We start from the raw sequence: 22,349 nt of genomic DNA, 5'->3' as shown, positions 1-22,349 counted from the left end.
GGCCCGTCTGTCCTTTTCAGTCTCTTCAAATAATGCAGTAATGGGAGAGAGTTAGTGTAGTGATATGCTTCTTTCAGCCTGATATTCACCTCTTGTGGTGCCTGTTGCTGTTGTGTAGTTCGAGAAGTCTGAGAACTTCCAGATGTCTACTGTTTGTTTCCCACTACAATGGAGTGTTGGCCTCTAATTAGGCTGCACCTATTTGTGCCATCCTCAAACTACTTTACAGGACAGTAAGATACACTGGTTTTCTTGGCCCAAGCATTGCAGAGAAAATCTGTTCACACCTACATCAGATCTTCTACCTTCAAGTGAGATACCAGACACACTCACCAGATGTCAGCAAGGGATAAATAGGTGACTTGGTCAATAGATTTAGTTTGCAGGCTGCTATAAGGTGTCTCATTTTCAGTGTAATTCATATGCCCAAAGAGGGACACAAAATTACAAGGTCACATCATGGCCGAGAAGCCATATTCATGTTCAGAATGCAGCAAATGCTTTGCTTGGAAAGGTCAACTTATGTAAAATAAGAATACTGATCTACAAGACAGACCACCTGCAAGTTTGAAATCTGAGAAGAGTTTTCATGGAGGACCAGATCCTGATATTCAAGAGAAGAAATATGAAAGACAATTTCTACAAATGTGGCAGTTTTTTTTACACAAAGGGGCTCCAAAAGCAGGACCACAAAAACAAAAAAATTCCCATGATCTAAATGTGAAATTTTATTTATTTATTTTTGTTTGGAAAGCATATTTGGTTTTTCGCATCAGGGGAAGAGCCTTATTTATGATCCTGACATGGGAAAAGTTTCATGGAAAACTAGGTCTCGCCAACCATAGGAGGATTCACCTTAGAGAACGCCCCTATTAATTTTCTGTGAGAAAGGTTTCACCAACAAATCTTTTTACAATTACCAAGAAGCGACCTGTCATATTTTTTGTTTGAAGTAGGAAAATATTTTGGAGGAAAGTGTTTATGTTACAATCCAGTTCTCATTGATGAAAGAGGGGTACAGAAATCAGGATGTAACAGATGAAAAAAAAATAATGCAAAACGGATGTGCTTTGAAAATTGTTTACTCTTCATAATATATGCAAATATTCTTCAAATATTCTTTTTAATAATAAAAGATGATGCTTTTAATAATAACTGTCAGTCTCGACAGTCATAATTCTCCTACTTACGGTCTGCGGCTCTCTACCATTCACCATTGTTTACAGTACAGGCTTCACCAACTGCTTTCTGGTTGCAATAGTGACGATTATCATGTGATTACACAATACGCTAGAGGCCAGACGCGTGGAACACTACTAGAGGGCGACCGTATACAAGCAGGAGAAGCATATGTCTTCTGTGCAGGATTTTGTGGCCATTTTGCTGTAGCCCGGAAGAGGAGGATTGTGTACTTTTTTAATTCAAAGAATCTGAATCTGATGTCGTAGTTGTGCAGTAGGAGAGAGTGTGCCTGGTGAGACGCAGGTAAAAATGTGTTTTTTTTTTTTTTATGAGAGAAGATAGAGAGAAAGGGGGGCCAGCATTGTCTGTGGACTTGATGGGGGAACTGCTGGTGCGAATAGCGTTTTTCTTAAAGCCTCATCTGAGCTCTTGATGCTATAGAAACATGCCTATCAAAATGAATTGTAATTAATCATTAGGAACCACCATTTTTTCAGTTTCTTCTCTCATCTACAATACGTGCTAACTGGCTTCCATCCAAATTTTGTTCCTCATGGGTGGGCTCATGTTCCTTCAGGGATGTGGGTCAAATGACTATGAGCTCCTCTGGGGCAGAGACTGATGTTAATGGGCCAGTGTAAAGTCTTCTACATTAGTCCTACATAAATCAGTAAATGAAAAGCTGCATAGATAAAATATATACTTTTTATAGGTAAATGTAAGGACAGAAACAGATAGGCTTTTCAAGGGCAAATATTGTGTATATATTTAATACTGAAACATTTTAAAATGGTCCTGACTCTAAACAGAGACCGACTATTCTAAACACAATACATATAGTGACAAAATGTCTATTGTTCTCAATTTGTTTTGTTTGGTACAAAATTATTATTGACATATGTTCAAGGATATCTCACAGTACCCAATGCGTTTCGCCTTATTAGGCTCACATTCCTCAGGGGATCACATGAGATCAGTAACATATCTGAATATATATTAGGTAAACCATAATTAGAAAGTGTATAGTAGAAAGTTATATTTATTTTATATATATATATATATATATATATATATATATGCATAAGGGGAGACCCTGATATGTGTACAAGGGCAGACCCTGACTCTTTGTTTACACTTTAGGCACTAGGAAACTGACTCCTATTTGTCACCATACCAAACAACAACAGTGGATAATTAATGTAAGTAAACACACTTGAGAGCAATAGCACCAAGATTAATTTAAAGAATTACCATCCTTCCTTTAATTACATATGTATACAATTCTTTTTATACTAAGAACCTGAATATCAATTTACCAGTAAGTCACTAGGAAAGGAGAGAGAAAGATATGCTCCAGTTTATACACCGTGCAACCTGGCACAGGTATATTACCCAGCAAGAATACAATTATGACTATGACTGTTCCTAACCTATTTACTTTATATATCAAGAGATACTGCACATCTTTTGCAGATGTCTTTATAAATTGCAGTAATAAAGTGAATGAATACTGAATACCTGAGAAACATAAAACCTCAGCCAATCACAGAGCATTAGAGGTGAATGGAGAGCCTTGTCCTCATTTAACCCCTAGTGCTCTGCGATCCCTCACTGTCAGGAGGATTCCCAGGGCTGTGCTCATGTCATGATTGCAGCCATGGAAATCATCCTGTCATTGGGATAACCTGTAAAAAAAAAAAAAAGTTTTGTTACATAAACACACACATTTATTAAAATAATTTACCCATAAAGCCTCGTCCAGCTTTTTACACATATTTTAACCCTTTCAGGGAATGAGCAATGTGTTTTATGTACCCCTGTACTCGTTCCCTGAAAGGGTTAAAAGTAAAACTTTTATAAACGCTTATGTAAAATCGCGGCAATTCGCAGTAAAACGCATCATAGGTGTTTATAAAAGTTTTTTAGCGTTTTAAAGTTAAGCTTTAAAATGCTTGTAAAAGAGCATAAAAACGCATATAAACGTGGTAGGAACATGTAGACCCAGCCTTAGATTGGCTGATGAATAATAGACGGACATATGATAAAGTATGAAAATAAAGTACTGAACTCACATATTTTACTTAGCAATAAGTATTATAATAATGTAACAGTATTTCATCATATAAATACAGTTCGTGAATCCTAGGGATGTACTGAACCTACTGTCCCTTGTCTGTTGTGTACAATTTTACTGCAAATGTAAGTGGATATTCTGAATTTGTATGGTTGTTGAACTTGTTCTATGTGTAATGAGAGCTTTGAAAATATTACATGTGTGGAACTTTCTACTATACACTTTCTAATTATGATTTACCTTTGTATTCAGATAAGTTATTGATCTCATGTGATCCCCTGAGGAAGCCTTATAAGGTAAAACACATCAGGTACTGTGAGATATCCTTGAACATATGTCAATTATAATTTTGTACCAAACAAAACAAATTGAGAACAATAGATATTTCATTGTCACTATATGTATTGTGTTTAAAATAGTCGGTCTATGTTCAGATTCAGGACCATTTTAAAATGTTTCATTATTAAATATATACACAATATTTGCTCTTGTCTGTTTCTGTCCTTACATTCACCGATGCAAAATCCAGCCTGGGCATAATTTTATAGAGGTATATAATTAGAACCTTCCTAAATATCCTTATGAGACGTATACTTTTTTATAGGTTTGCCTGTGTGAACATCACACAGCCACAGTTTTCAACTCTTTAAAGAGAAGTGGAAGAGTAAAGGACACAAGGATCTGTTGAAGGACTTCATGATGGAGAAACGGCCGCCCCTCACATCACTGGGTAAGAGGAGACTTTCATTGTAAAGTAAAGAAGAGTATGAAGGATTCACCTAGATAGACACATCCTCTGATATAAAGACATAGAAACAATATATTCAGTCAGTTTGTGTGTTTCCTACAGATAAATCCAGAAATATCCCAGTAAGATGTGCCCATCCTCTGTATTCCCTGGATTCCACACAGAAACATCAGGAGATCTCTCAGAAGGATCAGGTAGGTGGGATTTTTTCCTGAATAAAAAGTAACAGTTATTTGTTTATATATCAGAGATGTTAAAAACCATATTATATTTTGTAGGCTGAGGGCCTGATTGTTGTCAAAATTGAAAATGAAGGACAACCGATTGTGAAGTGCGATGATCCATATAAGAATAAGGAGGAAATCCCTACAGAGATCAGCACAGGTGAGTAATAAACACTAAATCCAGAAAAGAGTCCCAGATTCTCCTTGTTCATTCACTACAACAATCTCTTTCCCCCACCCTCCTGTGTCAGTAGACAGTAAGGGGGGGACAGTATGTGCCCAGTGGGGGTTCAGGAGTCATCAGCCTCCAGGTCTCCTCCTCACATCATATCTTTGAGTGTTACCAGCCAAGAGATGCTTACTCTGTATTGAAGAACAGTGCTGTCACCCTAAAGATGGGAATGTACTAAGACCACAGAACACCTCTCCCTCTCTATAAAACAGGAAAAGTGTTTAGTAATTTAAAAAGGCAACTGAGTAGGGTTGGTAAATCACCATGTGGAACCATGTCTGCTCACTACAAGGAATCATTTTTAATTAGTTCACTGGATTTATTTTAGTCTTAGAATGTACTTAAGGGGGGCGTGACTTGGATGGCTCAGGGTGAAGATGCATGTTAACTAGCTCCTGTTCCGACCTGCCATCAAACAAGAATCCTCCCCCTCCCCCAGCTGCAGCTCATCACAGTCTCAAGGGTCCCCCACATACCCCCAGGCACTTGACGCCAAGCAAGGGACCAACTTAATCCTGCAGCTCATGAGATCAGACCCCCACCATCCACATCTTTACTCTCCATCATAGAGTCCCCCTCTCCTTGGCAGGCTCTCCCACCTCCTAAGCACTCTCATCCTGCTCCTTTACCACCTAGGGAAAAGCCCCAGGGTAGTAGCTTATCTAGGGGTGCTCCTCACAAGCTTCAGGCAGACTCCAGGTCTGACGGACCTTCTGCCGGTCCCTCAGATACTCCCCATCATGAAAGGGATACCTCCTTACACCCAAACCCACCTAGTACCTTTGCTTGCCAAGATTGTCTCCATTCTATGGCCACTAAAGAGGACTTCCTTAAATAACGAAGTGAAGAAAACATTCAGAGCTGAGATCCATTCCCTGCGATCTGACTTCTGCCACTTGGCGGATAAAGTGGATACGGTGGATGACGATTTACAGTCTACCAAGACCTTAGTTACTCACCTACAAGAACACATCACTTCACAAGCTGCGTCCATGCGTGATTTACAGTTTCAACTTGAAAATAAGGATAGCAGAGGCCGTAGAAATCACATCAGAACTGGTCTGCCTGAGGCTACCCACACTCCAGATTTACAAGTGGTCATCCGAGTCATCTTTAACAACATATTGGGTCCACCAAGAAGTGAAATCATCTCACTTGATTGGGTTTGTGGGGCCCCCAGCCCCCCTGGCCCTCCAACTAGACCTAGAGATGTTATATGCAGAGTGACTGACTTGTCAACTAAGGAAGAGATTATGCCCCTGATTCATCATTGAAATCCGCGATCGCTGGAAGCGCGATAATACGCGCGACCCGCGATCGCGGATTACCGCGGTCCGGGACTCGAGTGCGCGCGTCCACTCGCATCCTGAAGCTTTTCCGGTTGTTGAATAGCGCGATCGCGCGCGATTCCGGATCGCTAATACGAATGCGCGACCGATAATCCGATTTTGCTTGATGAATCAGGGGCTATGTGTACAGCTAGAAATATGCGAACAATTGACCTTCATGGAGCCACTTTGCAGCTCTACCCAGATGTCTCTCGAGCCACCCTGTGACACAGACAGGTATTACAACCACTCCTTACAGATCTGAAGGATGCACCTATACCTTACCGTTGGGGCTTCCCATTCAGTTTTACGGTGCACAGTGAAGGCAGGTCGACCACTCTACGTTATCCAGAGGACTTACCGCATTTCTGTAAAATCCTTGAGATCCCACGATCTAACATCCCAGGCTGAGACCCCCTTCCCACCTTTCCTATGGTCCCCTTGGTCCAGAAAGGAGTCAAATACAAGAGAAGACAACAATGTCAATCCGCTCATACATCCCCGGAGAACAGAGGCAGGTGTGAGACACTGTGAGGCGTTCGCATTCCCCTTTTTTTCCCCAATTACACTGAAAATCGGCACCATGTTTACTCTGGCATCTGGATACAATGATTTGGTCTTATTTCATCCTATGTGGAATCTTGGAATTTAATTGTACAGAATTAATTGCCCATTCATCTAAAAGTTTGACACCACGTCTACTTTGCTCCTGACAAAGTTGCTTGCGTGGAACTCTGCAATTTTTTATTGCGACTTGACATTCACATTTCAGTTGGAACTTTTTTTTATTAATTTTATTTTGCATGTTTTCCCTTGCCCGATCATCCTGAAGATCGCCACCATATCTACTCTGACATCTGGATGCAATGATTTGGCCTTATTTCATCCTATGCGGAATCCTGGAATTTTTTGTTAATTGCCCAATTACCGTGAAGATCAACACCATGTCCACTTTGGCATCTGACAACGTTGCTTAGGCTCACAGCTCTCCAGAACTCATCCTACGTGGAACTGTCATGTTTTGATATTTGTACACCCCCCCCACACACACACCTAGTTTACTTGTGGTGATATCTGATTAGGATGCTGTCCCTTACATACACATTTGCACCCTTCGGCTGTGTTTTGGATGTATTTTAGGAGAACAGTTCATTTGTCCCAGACTAGGGATATACCCCAAAAACTTGGTGCCTCCCTAACCACCCCACTTAAAAATTAAAATGACAGTCTCCCTAGTCTATTAAAAAAAAAAAAAAATATATATATATATATATATATATATATATATAGAATATATATTCAATATTTTAGAAGTTTGCTCTGTTTGGCAGGCCGAGTACTACAATGCTTGGTTTCATGTGTAGTGCTCAACACTATGGAACGGCGGGTCCTATCATGCCCCTATTGAGGCCTTCTGCCATGTTCTTTAAGTTATTTGTCCATCTGGGGGGTCTCTAACTTTTGGGCATGGAGGAGGCTCCAATCCGAGTTTACTTGGACATTGTTCAGAATTGTTGTTTTTTATTTATTCCTTGGTCTTCTTTTCCTATTCCATTCTTTCTATCTCTTTCACCCTCTTCACTTCCTTTGCCATTAGTTGGGTCCTTGGATATGGTTGGAATGTTTATTGACTTTATTGCTTGGGCTGGTGTGTAAAGGTTATCCACCATGCATCTCTGATCCTTATTTTTTATGATGCCTATAGCTAAGCTTAAATACTGTTCCATTAATGGTAAGGGGTGGAATTCTTAAACTAAACGTAATCTACTTCTACAGGAACTGAAAAGGCAGCAAGCTGATATAGCCTTTGTACAAGAGACACATTTAGGTCTTAATAACACCCTTAATTTTGCTAGCCTCACAGGCTTCTACGTTGTGGGAGGCTCATAAAGCGGTGATTTGGCAGAAATACTATGACAAAGGTAATAAATCTGATACTCTGCTAGCCCAATGAGTAAGGGACCAAACCTCTAAATCTATCCCGATGTCGCTCCATGATGGCTCTGGGGTTTTTCAGTATGACCCAGGGGCCATAGCGAAAATTTTTGGGGACTACTATTTTGACCTATGCTCCACAGTACATGATGCTCAGATGGAAATTTCCTCTGGCTTATCAACTAGGATAGGTCATTACCTCCACAATTGCGCTTTCCTGTCCTGGAGCATTTAGTAGTAGAGAACCTTAATAAGGAGAAAACATTCTAGTGCCACAGATGACTATCCTCTATATGGCTTCCTGGAAGGGTCTCTGATTCCGAATTCGATGCTTCATTTCTTCACCTCAGTGTTTCCCAAGCCAGGTAAGGATCCTGCCAGTTATCGCCCGATAGCTCTACTTAATACTGATTTAAAAATGTTCACCCGTATTCTTGCCAACCTCCTAGGAACCTGTTTACCCACCAATATAGCTAAAGAACAGGTTGGTTTTATTGCAGCTCGCCAAGCAGGTGACAACACTAGACGAACAATTGACGTCATTGATGCTCTTAATAAATCGGACACTGGTGCAGTGGTCCTTGGTCTTGATGCTGAAAAAGCCTTTAGGCGCCTTAGTTCGCCTTTCATGATGAAGGTATTATGTATGGATGGGAATACATGTACCCTTCCTGTATGCGATTTCTGCTCTTTACTCTTTAACGCTACAGAGGAAGTTAAATTCCTGCATTCTAACTCCCCATGGTTTCAAAATAAAAATGGTACTAGACAAGGGTGCCACTACCGATTTCTTTCTTCGGTCGTATTGCTCTTGTTGTCTATTTTACCAAAATTTTTATAACTAATTTCACTTTGTCAGTGACAGTTTCACTGAAGAGACTAGGAGACTTCAGATGACAATATGGGATTTTTTGTGGGGATACAAAAAAACATTGACTTTCTAAAACAGTAATGTGCTCCCTTCGTACTGCATGAGGCCTAGGAATACCAGACGTCATTAAATACTACTTTGCTTTGCATCTTAGACTTATGGCCTCCTGGACGACACTGCAATCTTTTAACCACTGGTCAGAACTAAAGAAATTGTGGATTGCACCTATCCACCCAAATTCTATGCTCTGGAGCACCTCATATAGGGCTCCCGAACACTCCCTTGGTAGCTACAATGCAGTTCACTAAGCAAATTTGGTCCCACTGTAAATGTAGATTCAAGCTAACCTCAGAGCTTTCACTCCTCCAATCTTTTCCTTATACCCGGAAAATCCGGACAGCTCAACGCACCGTCCATCTCGTCCATGGCATGTGGCTTGCCTTTTCATTTTGGTCAAATAGCACACCCTTGCACGAGAAGGTTTTTATCGTATAAGGAGATCCTCCAGAAACTTGGGGTAACAGGCATCTCCTTTTATAGTTTTCTACAAATTCGACACTTTGCACAGACTTCAAGGAAGGGTCTTGTATTTCCACTACTCACCTTGTTTGAGAAATGGTGTATCAGTGGGCCCTCACAGAAGGGTCTAATTTCAGGAATTTACAATGTTCTTCACCTGGATTCAAATTCTCCAGTAGTGATACATTCCTAAGTGCAAAAATGGGAACAGATCCTGGGTAGAGCTCTTCCAGAGGATATTTGAAAAATACTGTGGCACCAAGCCCAGAAAAGTTCTCTGTGCACTTTATATAAGGGAAATATTAATGTACTGGTACTTTACTCTGCAGGTGCTTCATAAGATCTTTCTAAACACAAGCAACCTCTGCTGGAGGTGCGGTTCTGAGGTTGGCACTCTACATCATATTTTTTGATTTTGCCTGCGCATAACCTCATATTGAAGAATGGTTAATTACCTATTAGGGGAGCTGTTTGAAAAACCTATTCACCTGGATATATTGACCCGTATATTGGACCTTCCTATCAGTGATCTTCCTAAACCCCATAAAAGTTTAATGGCTCATATTCTAATAGCCTTATTACACAGAGAGCAGTCCCTGACCTAAGGGATATTCAGCTCATGGAATAGCTTACAGCCAGGCTGCATGAACCTCTTGGCAAATTTGAAATTGTCTGGGCTCCATGGGAGACATTTAACTTGACTCATCCTGGAAGTTTTGATCAGGGACGCCCCCGAGGCACACCTGTCTCTGTGTAATGGTAATAATTTAGGAAGTCATCACCTAATTGGGTTGTAGGCCCAACCCAGCCCTAATTTCCTGAACAAAGCAAACTATCTCTCCCCTTCTGCAGATGTCCTCCTATTCTATTATGACAGCTGCATTTCTGCTATTTGTTTACATACAGTGCTGCAGCCTTCATTGAATTGACTGTAAGAACTGAATATAAACCAACAGCCAGAAAATGGCCTTTGTATCAGAGTAAGTATTTGGCCATGGAGGGTGGAGGGGTTAGCTTAGCTCAGGGGCAAAAAGTGCACTTTGTTTTTAACTGTGCTTATTTTTTAAAATATATAACATACACAATAAGTAATAGTTGGATACTTTTCTACAGATGGATCCAGAAATACCCCAGAAAGATGCCCCCATCCTCTGTACTCCCGGGATTCAACAAAGGAACATCAGGAGATCCCTCAGGAAAATCAGGTAGGTATAACTCAGGTATAATTATGACAGGAGCAGATTTTTCTGTTCTCCCAAATCTATTTAGCAATTCTTGAATATGTATTGCGCTTATAATCTAATATGCATCAGTCGTTTGTTTTCACTTCAAAATGGATGCTCACCCTGCTGAGAACACAAACTAAACCCATCAGAACATGAGGCAAGAGGAAATTTTCCAACTGGGATACTTCTTCCTGTGAAAGCTCTCTAAAAGATCGCTACTTAACCCCCCTAGCCGTACTCCCGAGTGTGACACGGGGTGGGAAAATAATGCAAAAAGCGGTAACCCCGAGTCATACTCGGGGTAACTTTGGGGGACCCCCTTACCTTAACCCCGCACTCAAGCGGCGATCGCAGGATCCCGCTGTGATGGCGGGGCGCTTCTCCGTTGGGGGCCGTAGCCGGGCGGGAAATTTAAAAGCAGATTACAGAGTACACAGTCATTTTAGTGCACCAAGCATCATTGCCCAGTACCCTGATTTACATTTTGCCCACTATTAGCCCTGACCTTGATCTGACCTTTTGAATTAGTTCCTGAATGTATCATTCAACAGTTTTCAACAGGGTACAGAAAGGAAAAAAAGGGAAATAACACAAAGGGGAGGCAACACCATAGGATTATAATACAACATAGTTTAGTTTCAAACAGTAACAACCAATTCTCAGAGTATATCTTAAATCTTCTTAGAGTATCGGGTGAATCTAAGAAGATACATGACATAAAACAGTGTTTAGTAGGATAGAAACCAGGTGGGGGAGAGGTCAAATGGGCAAGCCAGCATAATAGTGGTCCCAAGCCTCCCATACCATCTCGAATTTGGCCAATGTGTCCCTGAGGAGTGCCATGAGGTACTCCATGAGGCGGATCTCTTGGATTCTCGCATATAGATTCTCCATGGAGGGAGGCAATGCTGTTTTCCATCTAGAAGGAATCAGCTTACGCGCTGCTACAAGCATGTGGGAGACCAATTTGCGAGAGATCCTCGGGAGGGTAAGGCATGGTTGACCCAAGAGATGGGTGAGGAGGTCTAGCGTTATAGGTTGTTGAATCACCTCTGATATCAAAACATTAACACATGACCAATATGGTTTATTGACGGGGCAAAACCAGAATATGTGCTCTATGGTACCTCGGTGAGTACCGCATCTCCAACACATGGGATCCACATTAGGAAAAAGACGGTGAAGAACCACCGGTGTGTGATACCATCTGAGGACAATTTTATATAGATTCTCTTTATACAATGTGCAAATAGAGCTTCTGTGTGCAGCCTCCCAGATATCAAGCCATTCATCAGGGGACAGAGACCGACCCAGGACCCCCTCCCATTTAAGCATATAATTATATTTATGAGGGGTTCCCTGTGTGGAAGCATGTAGGAGGCGGTAGATAGATGAGACTGCTCCTTTAATGTGAGGGCCCTCCATGCATAGCCTCTCAAAGGCAGTGAGGGCCTGAAAAGTGGCGGTAGGCTGAATGGATAGGATATAATGCCGTATCTGTAGATAGGCATAAAAGGAGGTACGAGGCAGGTCTACTTTTTCCCCCAATTCGGCAAAGGAGAGCAGCCTTCTCTCCGTCGGATGCAGGATATGCCGGATTTGATAAAGGACTCTATCCTTCCAAGGGCCAGACATAAAGTCAGATAGACTATCAGGTATTTGTGGGGTAAGTATTATGGAGGTTAGTCTCGAAGCCGAGGATGTAAGGCTAAATTTAGTTTTACAAGCCCTCCATATGTTTCTCGTGAATATCATAGGAGCCGTTAAATCTGAATCTGTTAATGTTAAGGAAGAACTCCAATGCATAACATTGGGATGTATGGGGGCCAGCCATGTTTGTTCCAGTTCGACACAAACACTTGGGGGGTACGGGGAGGTCCACAACTGTAAGTGTCGTAGATGGGCTGCAAGATAATATTTGTAAATGTCAGGGGCACCTAGACCTCCACTGTCCCTAGGTGTACAAACAATATTTTTAGTCACTCTATGTCTTTTGTAAGCCCAAATAAAACGCATAAAGTCCATTTGGACCCTTTTCAATACTCGGGGTGGTACTCTTACAGGTAATGTTTCAAATAAATACAACAATTTAGGGAGAAGCATCATCTTAATCGAGGCTATCCTCCCCAACAGCGACAACGGATGATTTTGCCACTTATTTAAGAAATTGTTCACTTCCCAAAATAGTGGAGGAAAATTGTGGGAATACAAATGGGAATATGAGGAGGTGATGTGCGTCCCCAGGTAGTGAAGAGAACGCTCCTGCCAGATAAAGGAAAAAGAGTCCCGCAGAGCCTGTAGTCCTGTTGGGGGAACATGAAGGGGCAGAGCCTCAGTTTTCGAGGAATTGATTTTAAAGCCCGAGACCTCCCCATACACCCCCAGCTCTTTCCACAGATTAGGGAGGGATATAAGTGGCTGGGATAAAGTTAGAAGAATATCGTCAGCATATAAGGAAAGTTTGTATACCTTCCCCTTTACGGGAATCCCGTGTATATTTAAATTGGAGCGGACACAGGCCGCTAGGGGTTCAATACACATTGCGAAAAGCAGGGGAGACAAGGGGCACCCCTGTCTTGTTCCATTTTTAATCTGAAACCAACCAGAGGTAGCATGGGGCAATTTGACCGAGGCTGAGGGAGCCGTATATAAAGACTCAATCGCCCTAACAAAATGGCCTGAGAAGCCCATTTTATCCAAGGTGGCAAAAAGAAAGGGCCAGCTAAGGCGATCAAATGCCTTTTCGGCATCTAGACTTAGTATCACGGATGGGCTTTTCCGTTAATAATGTCAACGATATTGATCACCCTCCTAGTGTTATCGCTCGCTCGTCGACATGGAATGAATCCTGTCTGATCTCCGTGGATGAGAGTAGGGAGGAAACGGGCCAGTCTTGAAGCTAGGATTTTCGTGAAGATTTTTAGATCCGAATTTAAAAGGGCTATCGGTCTATAGCTCGAACAGTCCAACGGGTCTTTGCCCTGTTTCGGTAGCACTGTAATGTGAGACCCCAACATAGATGAAGGAATGGGCTTGCTCTTTAAAAAATCATTAAATAATTTTAGAAGATGTGGTGACAACTCCGGTAGGAATGTTTTATAATATAAATAGGGCAGGCCATCCGGGCCTGGGGCTTTAGAGGAAGGTAACTTAGCAATAGTATTCGCAATTTCCTCCTCAGTGATGGGATTGTTGAGGTGTGTGAGGGCTTCCGGATCAATCCTAGGAAGGATCACCCGCTCTAGATAAGAATCAATTTTTGGCCGCAGGGATCTACCCAAAGGAGCTTGTGCCGAGTGGACCGTTTGGTATAATCGTTTATAATAGGCTTCGAAGCAAGAGGCAATATGGGAGGGGTCATACCGTACCACCCCACTCTCATCCCTAATCGCCCCTGGAGAGGAATGCAGCTGCATATCCCGCAGCTTGCGGGCCAGCAGTGTGTCCGCTTTATCTCCTTTGTAATAATATTGTTGACGAGTTCGCTGCATCAGCCACCCCACCTTTCTCAATTCCAGCGCTCTCAGCTTAGCCCTGAGGGTGGTTATTTCCCTCAGTAGACTCAAGGTCGGTTTCTTTACATATTTTGCCTCAACAGATTTTAAAGCCTGCGTCGCAATGGAACGTTGCAAGTTAGAATCCCGCTAAAGATGGGAGCCCAGGGCTATACAATGTCCCCTAAGTACTGTTTTATGTGCTTCCCAGAGCGTAGATGTATGTGCAACAGAGCCTTCGTTTTCCCTGAAAAAAGTTTTCAAATTCTCCGTTAGGGAGGACTTAATGTCTGGATTCTTAATCAAAAATTCATTCAGCCTCCAATGACAGATTCTCACCGATCTGTGAGATAGGATTATATCCAGAGTAATGGGGGAGTGATCCGACCAAGTGATGGGATGAATTTCTGCGGAAACACTATTTCTCAGAAGGGGGAGGTTAGTGAAAATATGGTCAATACGGGTATGAGTCCTGTGTGGGGGAGAGTAGGAGTACTGTCTCCCAGTAGGGTGATGAATACGCCAATTATCAAAGAGTTGGTGCTTTCTAATCAGTTGCCTAAACATCGTGGACTGCTGGGACATCTGCACTGAGGGTTGGGAATGGAGTAAAGTAAGTCTGTCACGAGTAGGGGAGAAGATCAAATTAAAGTCTCCCCCCAATATCAAGTAGGTGTGATCAAATTTCCCAACTCTAGACAACACTTTACTGAGAAATGGGATCTGACCTGCATTAGGGGCATAAACATTGCATAATGTGACAGACATGCCTTGTACCGTACCATTCAGTATAATATATCTCCCTTCTGTATCCAGTACAGAGCTTAATAGGATAAAATTGAGGGAGTCTTTCAGGAGGATCGCCACTCCGGCTTTTTTCTTGCACGGTGAATTAGCCATGTACGATTGGGGATAAAATCTGGAGGCAAAATTAAGCGAGCCCTTACTGTCAAAGTGGGTCTCCTGCAAGAAGATTACATCTGTGGACAAGCGTTTGAATTCTCTGAGAGCCAATTTTCGCTTTGTGTTAGTGTTCAACCCCTTGACATTGTAAGACAGTATCCTAGTCATCATCACAGCTAAAGTAAAAACAAAATGCTACAAGTAGATCCACCCATGTAAGAGCGTATTCTCGTCTAGACCTGCAAAAAATCATACAGAACTGGTCACAACCCAACATACCGTGTTTCCCCGAAAATAAGACCTACCCCGAAAATAAGACCTAGCACTTTTCCCCCAACCTGCCCTAATATAAGACCTACCCCGAAAATAAGACCTAGTAGAAAAAGAAAAAAAAAAAAAAAATACTCACCGAGCGGGAGACAGCGGGAGACAGCGGGCGTACACACTCCGGAGCCGCACAAGCCGATGCTTGCCTTGTAGTTCCGGCTCCTGTCACAGGCGGTGTGATATTACATGCACTTCGCCTGTCAGAAGCCAGGAACTCGGCTCGCGTCTTCTGATAAGGTAAGTTTTTTTTTTTATTTTAACCAGCACAATTACGGTATAAAAAAAAATAAAAAATGTGAGCAATCATTGCCCCAGCCACATTTTGTGCTGATTTTAGGTTTGTAAGGACAAGCTGGCTGATTTAATACAGTAACAGTGCAAGAAGAGAAATGCTGAATTCAGTAACCAATACCGGTAGCAATGAATCAATGAAGAGTTTAATTTACAATTGGGTCACCATATAAAACTCTCAAATGTACATTGTTCTACATGAATATGGTAAGTGTTTTTTTTTCATTAAAAAAAGTATATAAGACCTACCCTGAAAATAAGACCTAGTGTGTTTAGTCTTATTTTCGGGGAAACACGGTAGTGTCACCTTCAGGATTGGGGGAGGGGGAAGAGGGGTCAACAAGAATTCTCCTGTTTACAACATAAAAAATAGGACACCAAAGAGAAAACATAAACCAAAGGGTAAACTCTCGCCTATCGGCGATCAGGGGGGGATTGACATCCGTCAGTCTCCGCCACCTACAAAGTGGAGGCAGAGAACAATATCGCTGAGCAGATGTACAATCCCTCCCAGAGGTTACCAAAGGGTTACCACTCGCCTATCGGCGATCAGGGGGGGATTGACATCCGCCAGTCTCCGCCACTGACAAAGTGGAAGCATAGAACAATAGTGCTGAGCAGATGAACAATCCCTCCCAGAGGGACCGTGGGCCCAGAGGGCCAAAAGAGGAAGACCAATCATCCACACGCCGACCAAAAGCAGTGACAGGCCACTGGGAGAAGGTCAAACCACCCCCAGCTACTGCTGGAGGGAGTCACGAGCACCTCCCAGGGTCGCGCCAATCTCGGGCATTGGTATTACATCAAGTATGGCATATGTAAACCAGGGTGTGAGGCAGTACAGCTATGGTAGTATCTTTAGAGTCGTTCAAAGTCTGATATCAACAGAGGAGCAAATACCTGAGTGGGATAACAGCATTATCTCCCATCGCAGCTAGTAAAGCTGCAGCCAACAGCAGGAAGGAGAAAAGGAGCACATTTTGTAAAATAATTATCAGGTCCATGAGCTCAATAAGAGGACTCCATAAGGCAGTCCTCCGCTATGTTAATGATGTGGTGGTGGGGGCCGATCAGGCGAAGATGTTGCCTCCCGGTGTGTGCCTTTAGATCTTCTCCTGGTGACCACTTGTTGCCAAGGAGGCGAGCGGGGGCGCAAGGGATCCTCTTGCTCCCAGCCTGGGAGGCCCGGGCGTGTTATCCCCAAGTCTCTGCAGAAGGGAGTCAAATCCTCCGGAGACCGCAAGGTAAATGTTTTCCCCTCATGGCGCACTGAGAGACTAAAGGGGAATCCCCATCTGTATGGGATACGATTATCTTTAAGTACAGTCAACAATGGTTGAAGTAAGCGGCGCTGTTGTAGGGTATGCCAGGATAAGTCCTGATACAGCTGCAGTGGGGCTCCATCAAACTCAAGATTTCTCATATTTCTAGCTGTGGCCATAATTGCGTCTTTCAAATCCGCGTCCACCAATTGACAAATAACATCCCTTGGTCTGGACGCAGTCCCCGGCTGCTTGGAGGTCCGGAAGGCCCTGTAAATTTGAACCTCTCGGAGGGATGGGCATCCCAAAACTTGGGTAAAAAAAGCTTGCAGAACTGGTTTAAGATCAGAGTCCTGGGTTGCCTCAGGGAGGCCTCGCACTCTAATATTATTCCGGCGGGATTTGTTATCCATATCCTCTATTAAACGTTGTAGCTCTCTTATTTTCTGATTACTTTTTTCAGCTTTATGTGAAAGAACCGTAATATCTTCCTTGGATTGAAGTACCTATTCATCCAGCACATCAACTCTGTTAGCTAGAGAATGTAAGTCAGTGCGCAAGGCTCCTATTTCCTCACGACAGGTCGCCTGCACATCTGTAACTAATTTCTGAAAATCTTCTTTAGTTGGTAAATACTGCAGGTACTGGTGCCAAGAGAGATTGTGATAAGCCTCTTGTGATGTAGAACCCCTCTTCCTCCACACAGGTGAGCCTGACAGGGCCCCGTTTCTGCTATCCTCATCATCTGTCCCTAGATCCCCAGGGACGGTCAAAGAACTGCCCAGGCAGTCTGAAGCCCCTTTATGAGAATCCAGAGTCAAGACATCCCTGGGCCCCCCCAGGGGTAGGTCCCGGGTAGCTAATAAAGCCCCTGGCTGTGTAGCAGCCTGTCTCCTGGCCTTAGGTGGGAGAGTCTGTGGGTCAGCTCGCTGGGCAATGTCTCCTAGGGGAGAAGCTGCAGGAGAGTAGTGTCTCTCCGCGTGGGCTGTGGGACTCACCGGCACAGGGACAGATGTCTCCGGGTCCTGGACAGGAGAGGACACAGGGTCTGGACTGGCAGCTGGACATACGGGTGACTGAGAATCCCCGTCCTCCGAATCCGAGAGACGCTCGCTCTCTCCCCGCTGCCACGTGTGCGGGGAGGAGGCCGGCGCCATCTTGAAAGCCGCTGATGGAGCCGGTGAAGAATCGTCCATATACGCCCTTATGGATGTCTGAGCCGCCATCTGATGCGGAGCTGGGGTAGGGGGAAGCCTCCCCACCCTAGCTTTCTTCTGCTTACCCATGGATGGGTAAAAGGATGCCCGAGATGCTGTGGATGCTGGTCGGCTCCCGCAGAGCTCCGGGATTACACCCTGAAGTTGTTTTTGACCGATGAAGTTATCGAAAAAATTGTTGCGGAGACAAACAGGTAAGCCGCTCTTGTGTTTGCTAACTTTTTGAAATTTTTTGCTAATTTTTTATGCAAACATGCTGCTCTGTTTGCTAACTTTTTGAAATTTTTTGCTAATTTTTTTTGCCAACATGTGTGCTGCTCTGTGCTAACTTTTTACATTTTTTGCTAATTTTTTTTTTATGCAAACATATATGCTGCTCTGTGTTTGCTACCATATTACTTGCCACCTTCACACTATAAAAGAACATATCCTAAAATAACTTTTTTTTCTTTGTTTTATGCAGGTACGCTGGACAACAACAAGGTGCTCCACTCCTGAGGTTTGGAAAAAGCAGAAAGTGGGAATCTGTGACCAAGGATGACATTTGGCTGTTTTTGGGCTTGATGATCCTGCAGGGAGTTGTGGGCAAACCAGTGCAGAAGTGGTACTGGTCCAAGAACAAAATGGTTGCCACTCCATTCTTTGGCACAGTCATGCCAGAATACCGCTTTTCCCTCATCATGAAGTACCTGCACTTCGCAAACAATGAAGAATTTGATGAGACTACCCATCCTGCACCAAAACTCAAGAAAATTTGGCAAGTGTCTCAGATGAATCTACAAAATTTCCAGCAAACCTATGTGCCAGAAAGAGATGTCAGCTGGGTGCAGTACATTGCATCACTGTGAATCAAAATCAGAGGCCTGGTAATCATTCAGACTTAATTTTGCAAGTTTCTGAATCCATAGTCAAGAACCACCAATAGACCTGGACGTCGTGCTTCCAACCCAGAACGCCTGACCGGTCGTCACTTTGTTGAATACATCCCAACAACCCAGAAAAAAGGCAGCACCTACAAGGATGTGCGTGGTTTGCTGCTCAAAGACCGATGACAGAGGAAGGAAGAAACGCAAAGAAACCAGGTTACACTGTCCTGACTGTGATGTTGGGCTTTGTGCAGCACCCTGCTTCAAAATCTACCACACCCTGTGGTGTCTACTAAAAATGTAAACATTTTTTTTTTTCTAAAATCTGCATTTAATTTATCTTATTATTTATCAATAATATTGCACGCTTGTTTGAAAAATTTCAGTTAAAAAATCTTTAATAAAAAATTTTTTTCTGATAAATTACACTGTTGTGGTCTATTATTTCATTATTTTTTATAATAATGATTTATAATTATGTATTAAATTATTATTTATGATTATAATATATTAAATAAATATAATTATTATACCCAGGAATTAATCCTAAGAATTACAGGCCCACAATATAAACAAAAATTTCTATGCAAAAAAAATAGGATCACTTTTTGCATCAAAAAACTGACAGAATTAGAACGCTAGGGTGGTTAATGATTTGCTTTCCCTTCCTGTTTTATCCTAGGGCAGAAAATAAAGGAATATCCAACCTATGGTACAAAGGCAGAAAAAAACAGGGTTAAACTTTTTTTTTTATTTGTGTCATTTTATTATTCTTTGCCACATAGGATGAAAATCTGCTTGTTAAAGTGAAAGAAGAAGCAGAAGATCCATATGTCCGGGGTGATGATCAATATAAGGAGGAGGTAATCACTCCAGAGATCAGTACAGGTAATAAACACTAAATCCTGAAAAAAGTTCTGTTGTCAGTTGTAATCTAAAACAAATGTGGTGGACTATATTTTGGTCTTTTCTTTTGCAGTAGGAACAAGAAGTGCCTGTTTTTTTTTTTCTTTTGATCGCTGAACACCAAAAAATGTAAATTTGTAGAATTGGGGGTTAGAGAGTTGGTCACATAAAATCAAAGTATCAACAAGGGCAGTACTCTCCCCAGCAATTTGAAAAGGGTGGGAAGAAATTGTAGGCAGTGGCCCTGTATTGTGACCCAACTCATCAGTAACCACCCAAAAACAGCTGGGTGGTGCATGTGACTAAAAGGGGCTGGGGAGAACATTAAAGAGTTTGCTGAAATAAAGATGGTAAATACCTTTCCTGCTGACCAAACTACTACAGTTTGTCTTTGATTAGGAAATAGAAGAGTTCTTCTGAAAACTTATTTAAATACTTTTTCCTTTTAGATGAACAAAATGAAGATTTTAACACTGAGACCCATCCCAATATCTCCTCAGACAGAGAAACAGAAAATAATGACATCACATCAGATTCTTCAGATGTAAACCCTGTTACTCAAAATCTCAGAGCAGCACATGATACTACAAAGCCATTATCTGATCCCTCTAGGCAGGGGGAAGGTGTTTCAAATCCTTCAAGTCTCATTGATCCTCATACAAGTCAGGATGAAACATTACCAAGTTTGGAGAATCCACAATTCATCTCACATCAAACAAGTCTTTCAACAGACAAGCCATACTCCTGTCCTGAATGTGGGAAATGTTTTACCCAGAAATCTTTTCTCAAGAGGCACATAATGAGCCACACTGGTGAAAAACCATTTTCTTGTTCTGAGTGTGGCAAGTGTTTTTCCCAGATGTTCTCTCTTACCAGGCATAAAAAAGTTCACACAGGGGAGAAGCCCTTTTCATGTTCTGAATGTGGAAAGTGTTTCAGTGAGAGATCTCATCTTACTATTCACGAAAAAACACACATAGCTGTCAAGTCATTCTCGTGTTCCCAGTGTGGTGAAACTTTTATCAAGAAAGGAAATCTTATTTCACATGAAAGATCTCACACGGGGGAACATCCTTTTTCATGTTCTGAATGTGGCGTATGTTTCACTCAGAAAGCAGCTCTTACCAGACATGAAAAGCTTCACACGGAAAAAACACCCTATTCATGTTCAGAGTGCGGGAAGGGTTTTACAAGACAATTGCTTCTTACCAATCATGAGAAAACTCACATAGGAGTGAAGCCATTTTCCTGTTCTGAATGCGGCAGAAGGTTTGCCCAGAGAGGGACTCTTAAGTCACATCAGAGGACTCACACAGCAGAGAAGCCATATTCATGTTCTGAATGTGGAAGTTGTTTTGCTTGGAAAGGTCAACTTCTTAGACATCAGAGTACTCATGTAGAAGAGAAGCCATCAACATATTCAGAATCTGGGAATTGTTTCGATGGAGGACCAGATCTTGCTAATCAATTACGAACATCTGAAAAGCCATTTCCTTGTTCACAATGTGGCAAACGGTTTTCGCACAAAGGAACTCTTGTCTCTCATGAGAAGATCCACAAAAATGGGAAGATGTTCTCATGCTCTGAATGTGGGAAATGTTTTTCTTGGAAAGCTTATCTCCTTCGGCACCAACGATTTCACGCAGGGGTAAAGCCATATTCATGTTCCCACTGTGGGAAAGGTTTTAGTGAGAAATCAGGTCTTGCCAAGCATGAGAGGATTCACACTGGTGAACGTCCCTATTCGTGTTGTGAGTGCGGTAAAGGATTTAACAATAGATCAGCTCAGATTCGACATGAAAGAATCCACACAGGTGAACAGCCGTATTTGTGTTCTGAATGTGGGAAAAGATTCAAGAGCAAACCATCTCTTATGTCACATGCCAGTACTCACTGGTAAAGAGGAATTCATGAACAGAACACACAGACAAAATATCCTCAAAGACATTTTTGGACCTGCTTTTATTTGGGCTTTTTTCATTTTTTAACAGACGTATCTTCATGTTTGCTAGCAGATAGTGCCTTGAAGTTTAAGTTTTCATGTTGTCACTCACCACCAACTACCCCTCTTCCCATTCCATGTTTAGATAATATGGTTGCTGGTGGTTAGCTTGAGCTGGGCTTATTCTAGAACCTAACAGTTCAAAGACTTCTCAGCATATCAGTATATGACATGGGGAGGTCAAATGTCAATACTGTAATAAAAACATACAATAAAAAAGGGGTGTTCTGGATACTTAATTTATCTTGTTTCTTATTACCTAAAATATATGTATGTATGTGCATTTATTATTTTGAAAGTATCCACTACAAGTTTAACTATAAAATCATTACGTTCACAAATTTGATCGTATGACAGGTACAAAATGAATCAGCTCTGTCCTCTGACTCCCAGGATTCTCCTAATTATTAGCCCATTAAGGAGAGGCAGGCAACTGGCTTCCCATTATGCAAAAAATTATGCAATGACACAAACACAAGGGAAAGGGGATTATCTGACTGACATCTGGAGCTCCCAGGAAAGAAAAACTATAGAAAGTATCAGGTAAATTTTTTCACAATTTCCAGTACTCTTCTTGTCAACTCATTATAGGATTTAACAAGCTTTATAATGAAGGAAAAATAACAAAAATACGAAGAAAACACCACAAAATAAACTTTCTAAATATTGTAAATGTAATTAGACAAGGGAGAAGCAATTCGTTTTCCAGGAGCTGAAAGAATATTTAATCTCTGATGACAGA

At 42.1% G+C, this 22,349-nt stretch overlaps 1 protein-coding gene across 3 annotated transcripts; it reads left to right on the top strand.

Moving 5' to 3' along the window:
• The first annotated feature begins 1,398 nt into the window (after positions 1-1,398).
• LOC140339742 (uncharacterized) lies at positions 1,399-21,839 on the top strand. 3 transcript variants are annotated; one of them, XM_072424581.1, is made up of 8 exons: positions 2,347-2,381; positions 3,509-3,566; positions 3,861-3,986; positions 4,107-4,198; positions 4,283-4,388; positions 10,227-10,318; positions 19,485-19,587; positions 20,055-21,839. In XM_072424581.1, exons 3-8 carry the CDS (start codon positions 3,953-3,955, stop codon positions 21,503-21,505), a joined length of 1,878 nt encoding a protein of 625 aa, XP_072280682.1. In that variant the 5' UTR covers positions 2,347-2,381; positions 3,509-3,566; positions 3,861-3,952; the 3' UTR covers positions 21,506-21,839. The 3 variants fall into 3 exon arrangements, with proteins under 3 accessions (XP_072280680.1, XP_072280682.1, XP_072280683.1); XM_072424579.1 differs by lacking the exons at positions 2,347-2,381; positions 3,509-3,566 and adding an exon at positions 1,399-1,485; XM_072424582.1 differs by lacking the exon at positions 2,347-2,381 and having other exon boundaries at positions 3,503-3,552.
• Positions 21,840-22,349: the final 510 nt, after the last annotated feature.

Source organism: Pyxicephalus adspersus, chromosome 10 (genome assembly GCF_032062135.1).
Source record: "Pyxicephalus adspersus chromosome 10, UCB_Pads_2.0, whole genome shotgun sequence".
In the NCBI taxonomy this organism is placed as follows: domain Eukaryota; kingdom Metazoa; phylum Chordata; class Amphibia; order Anura; family Pyxicephalidae; genus Pyxicephalus; species Pyxicephalus adspersus.
This window is presented reverse-complemented; position numbering and strand designations above follow the sequence as displayed.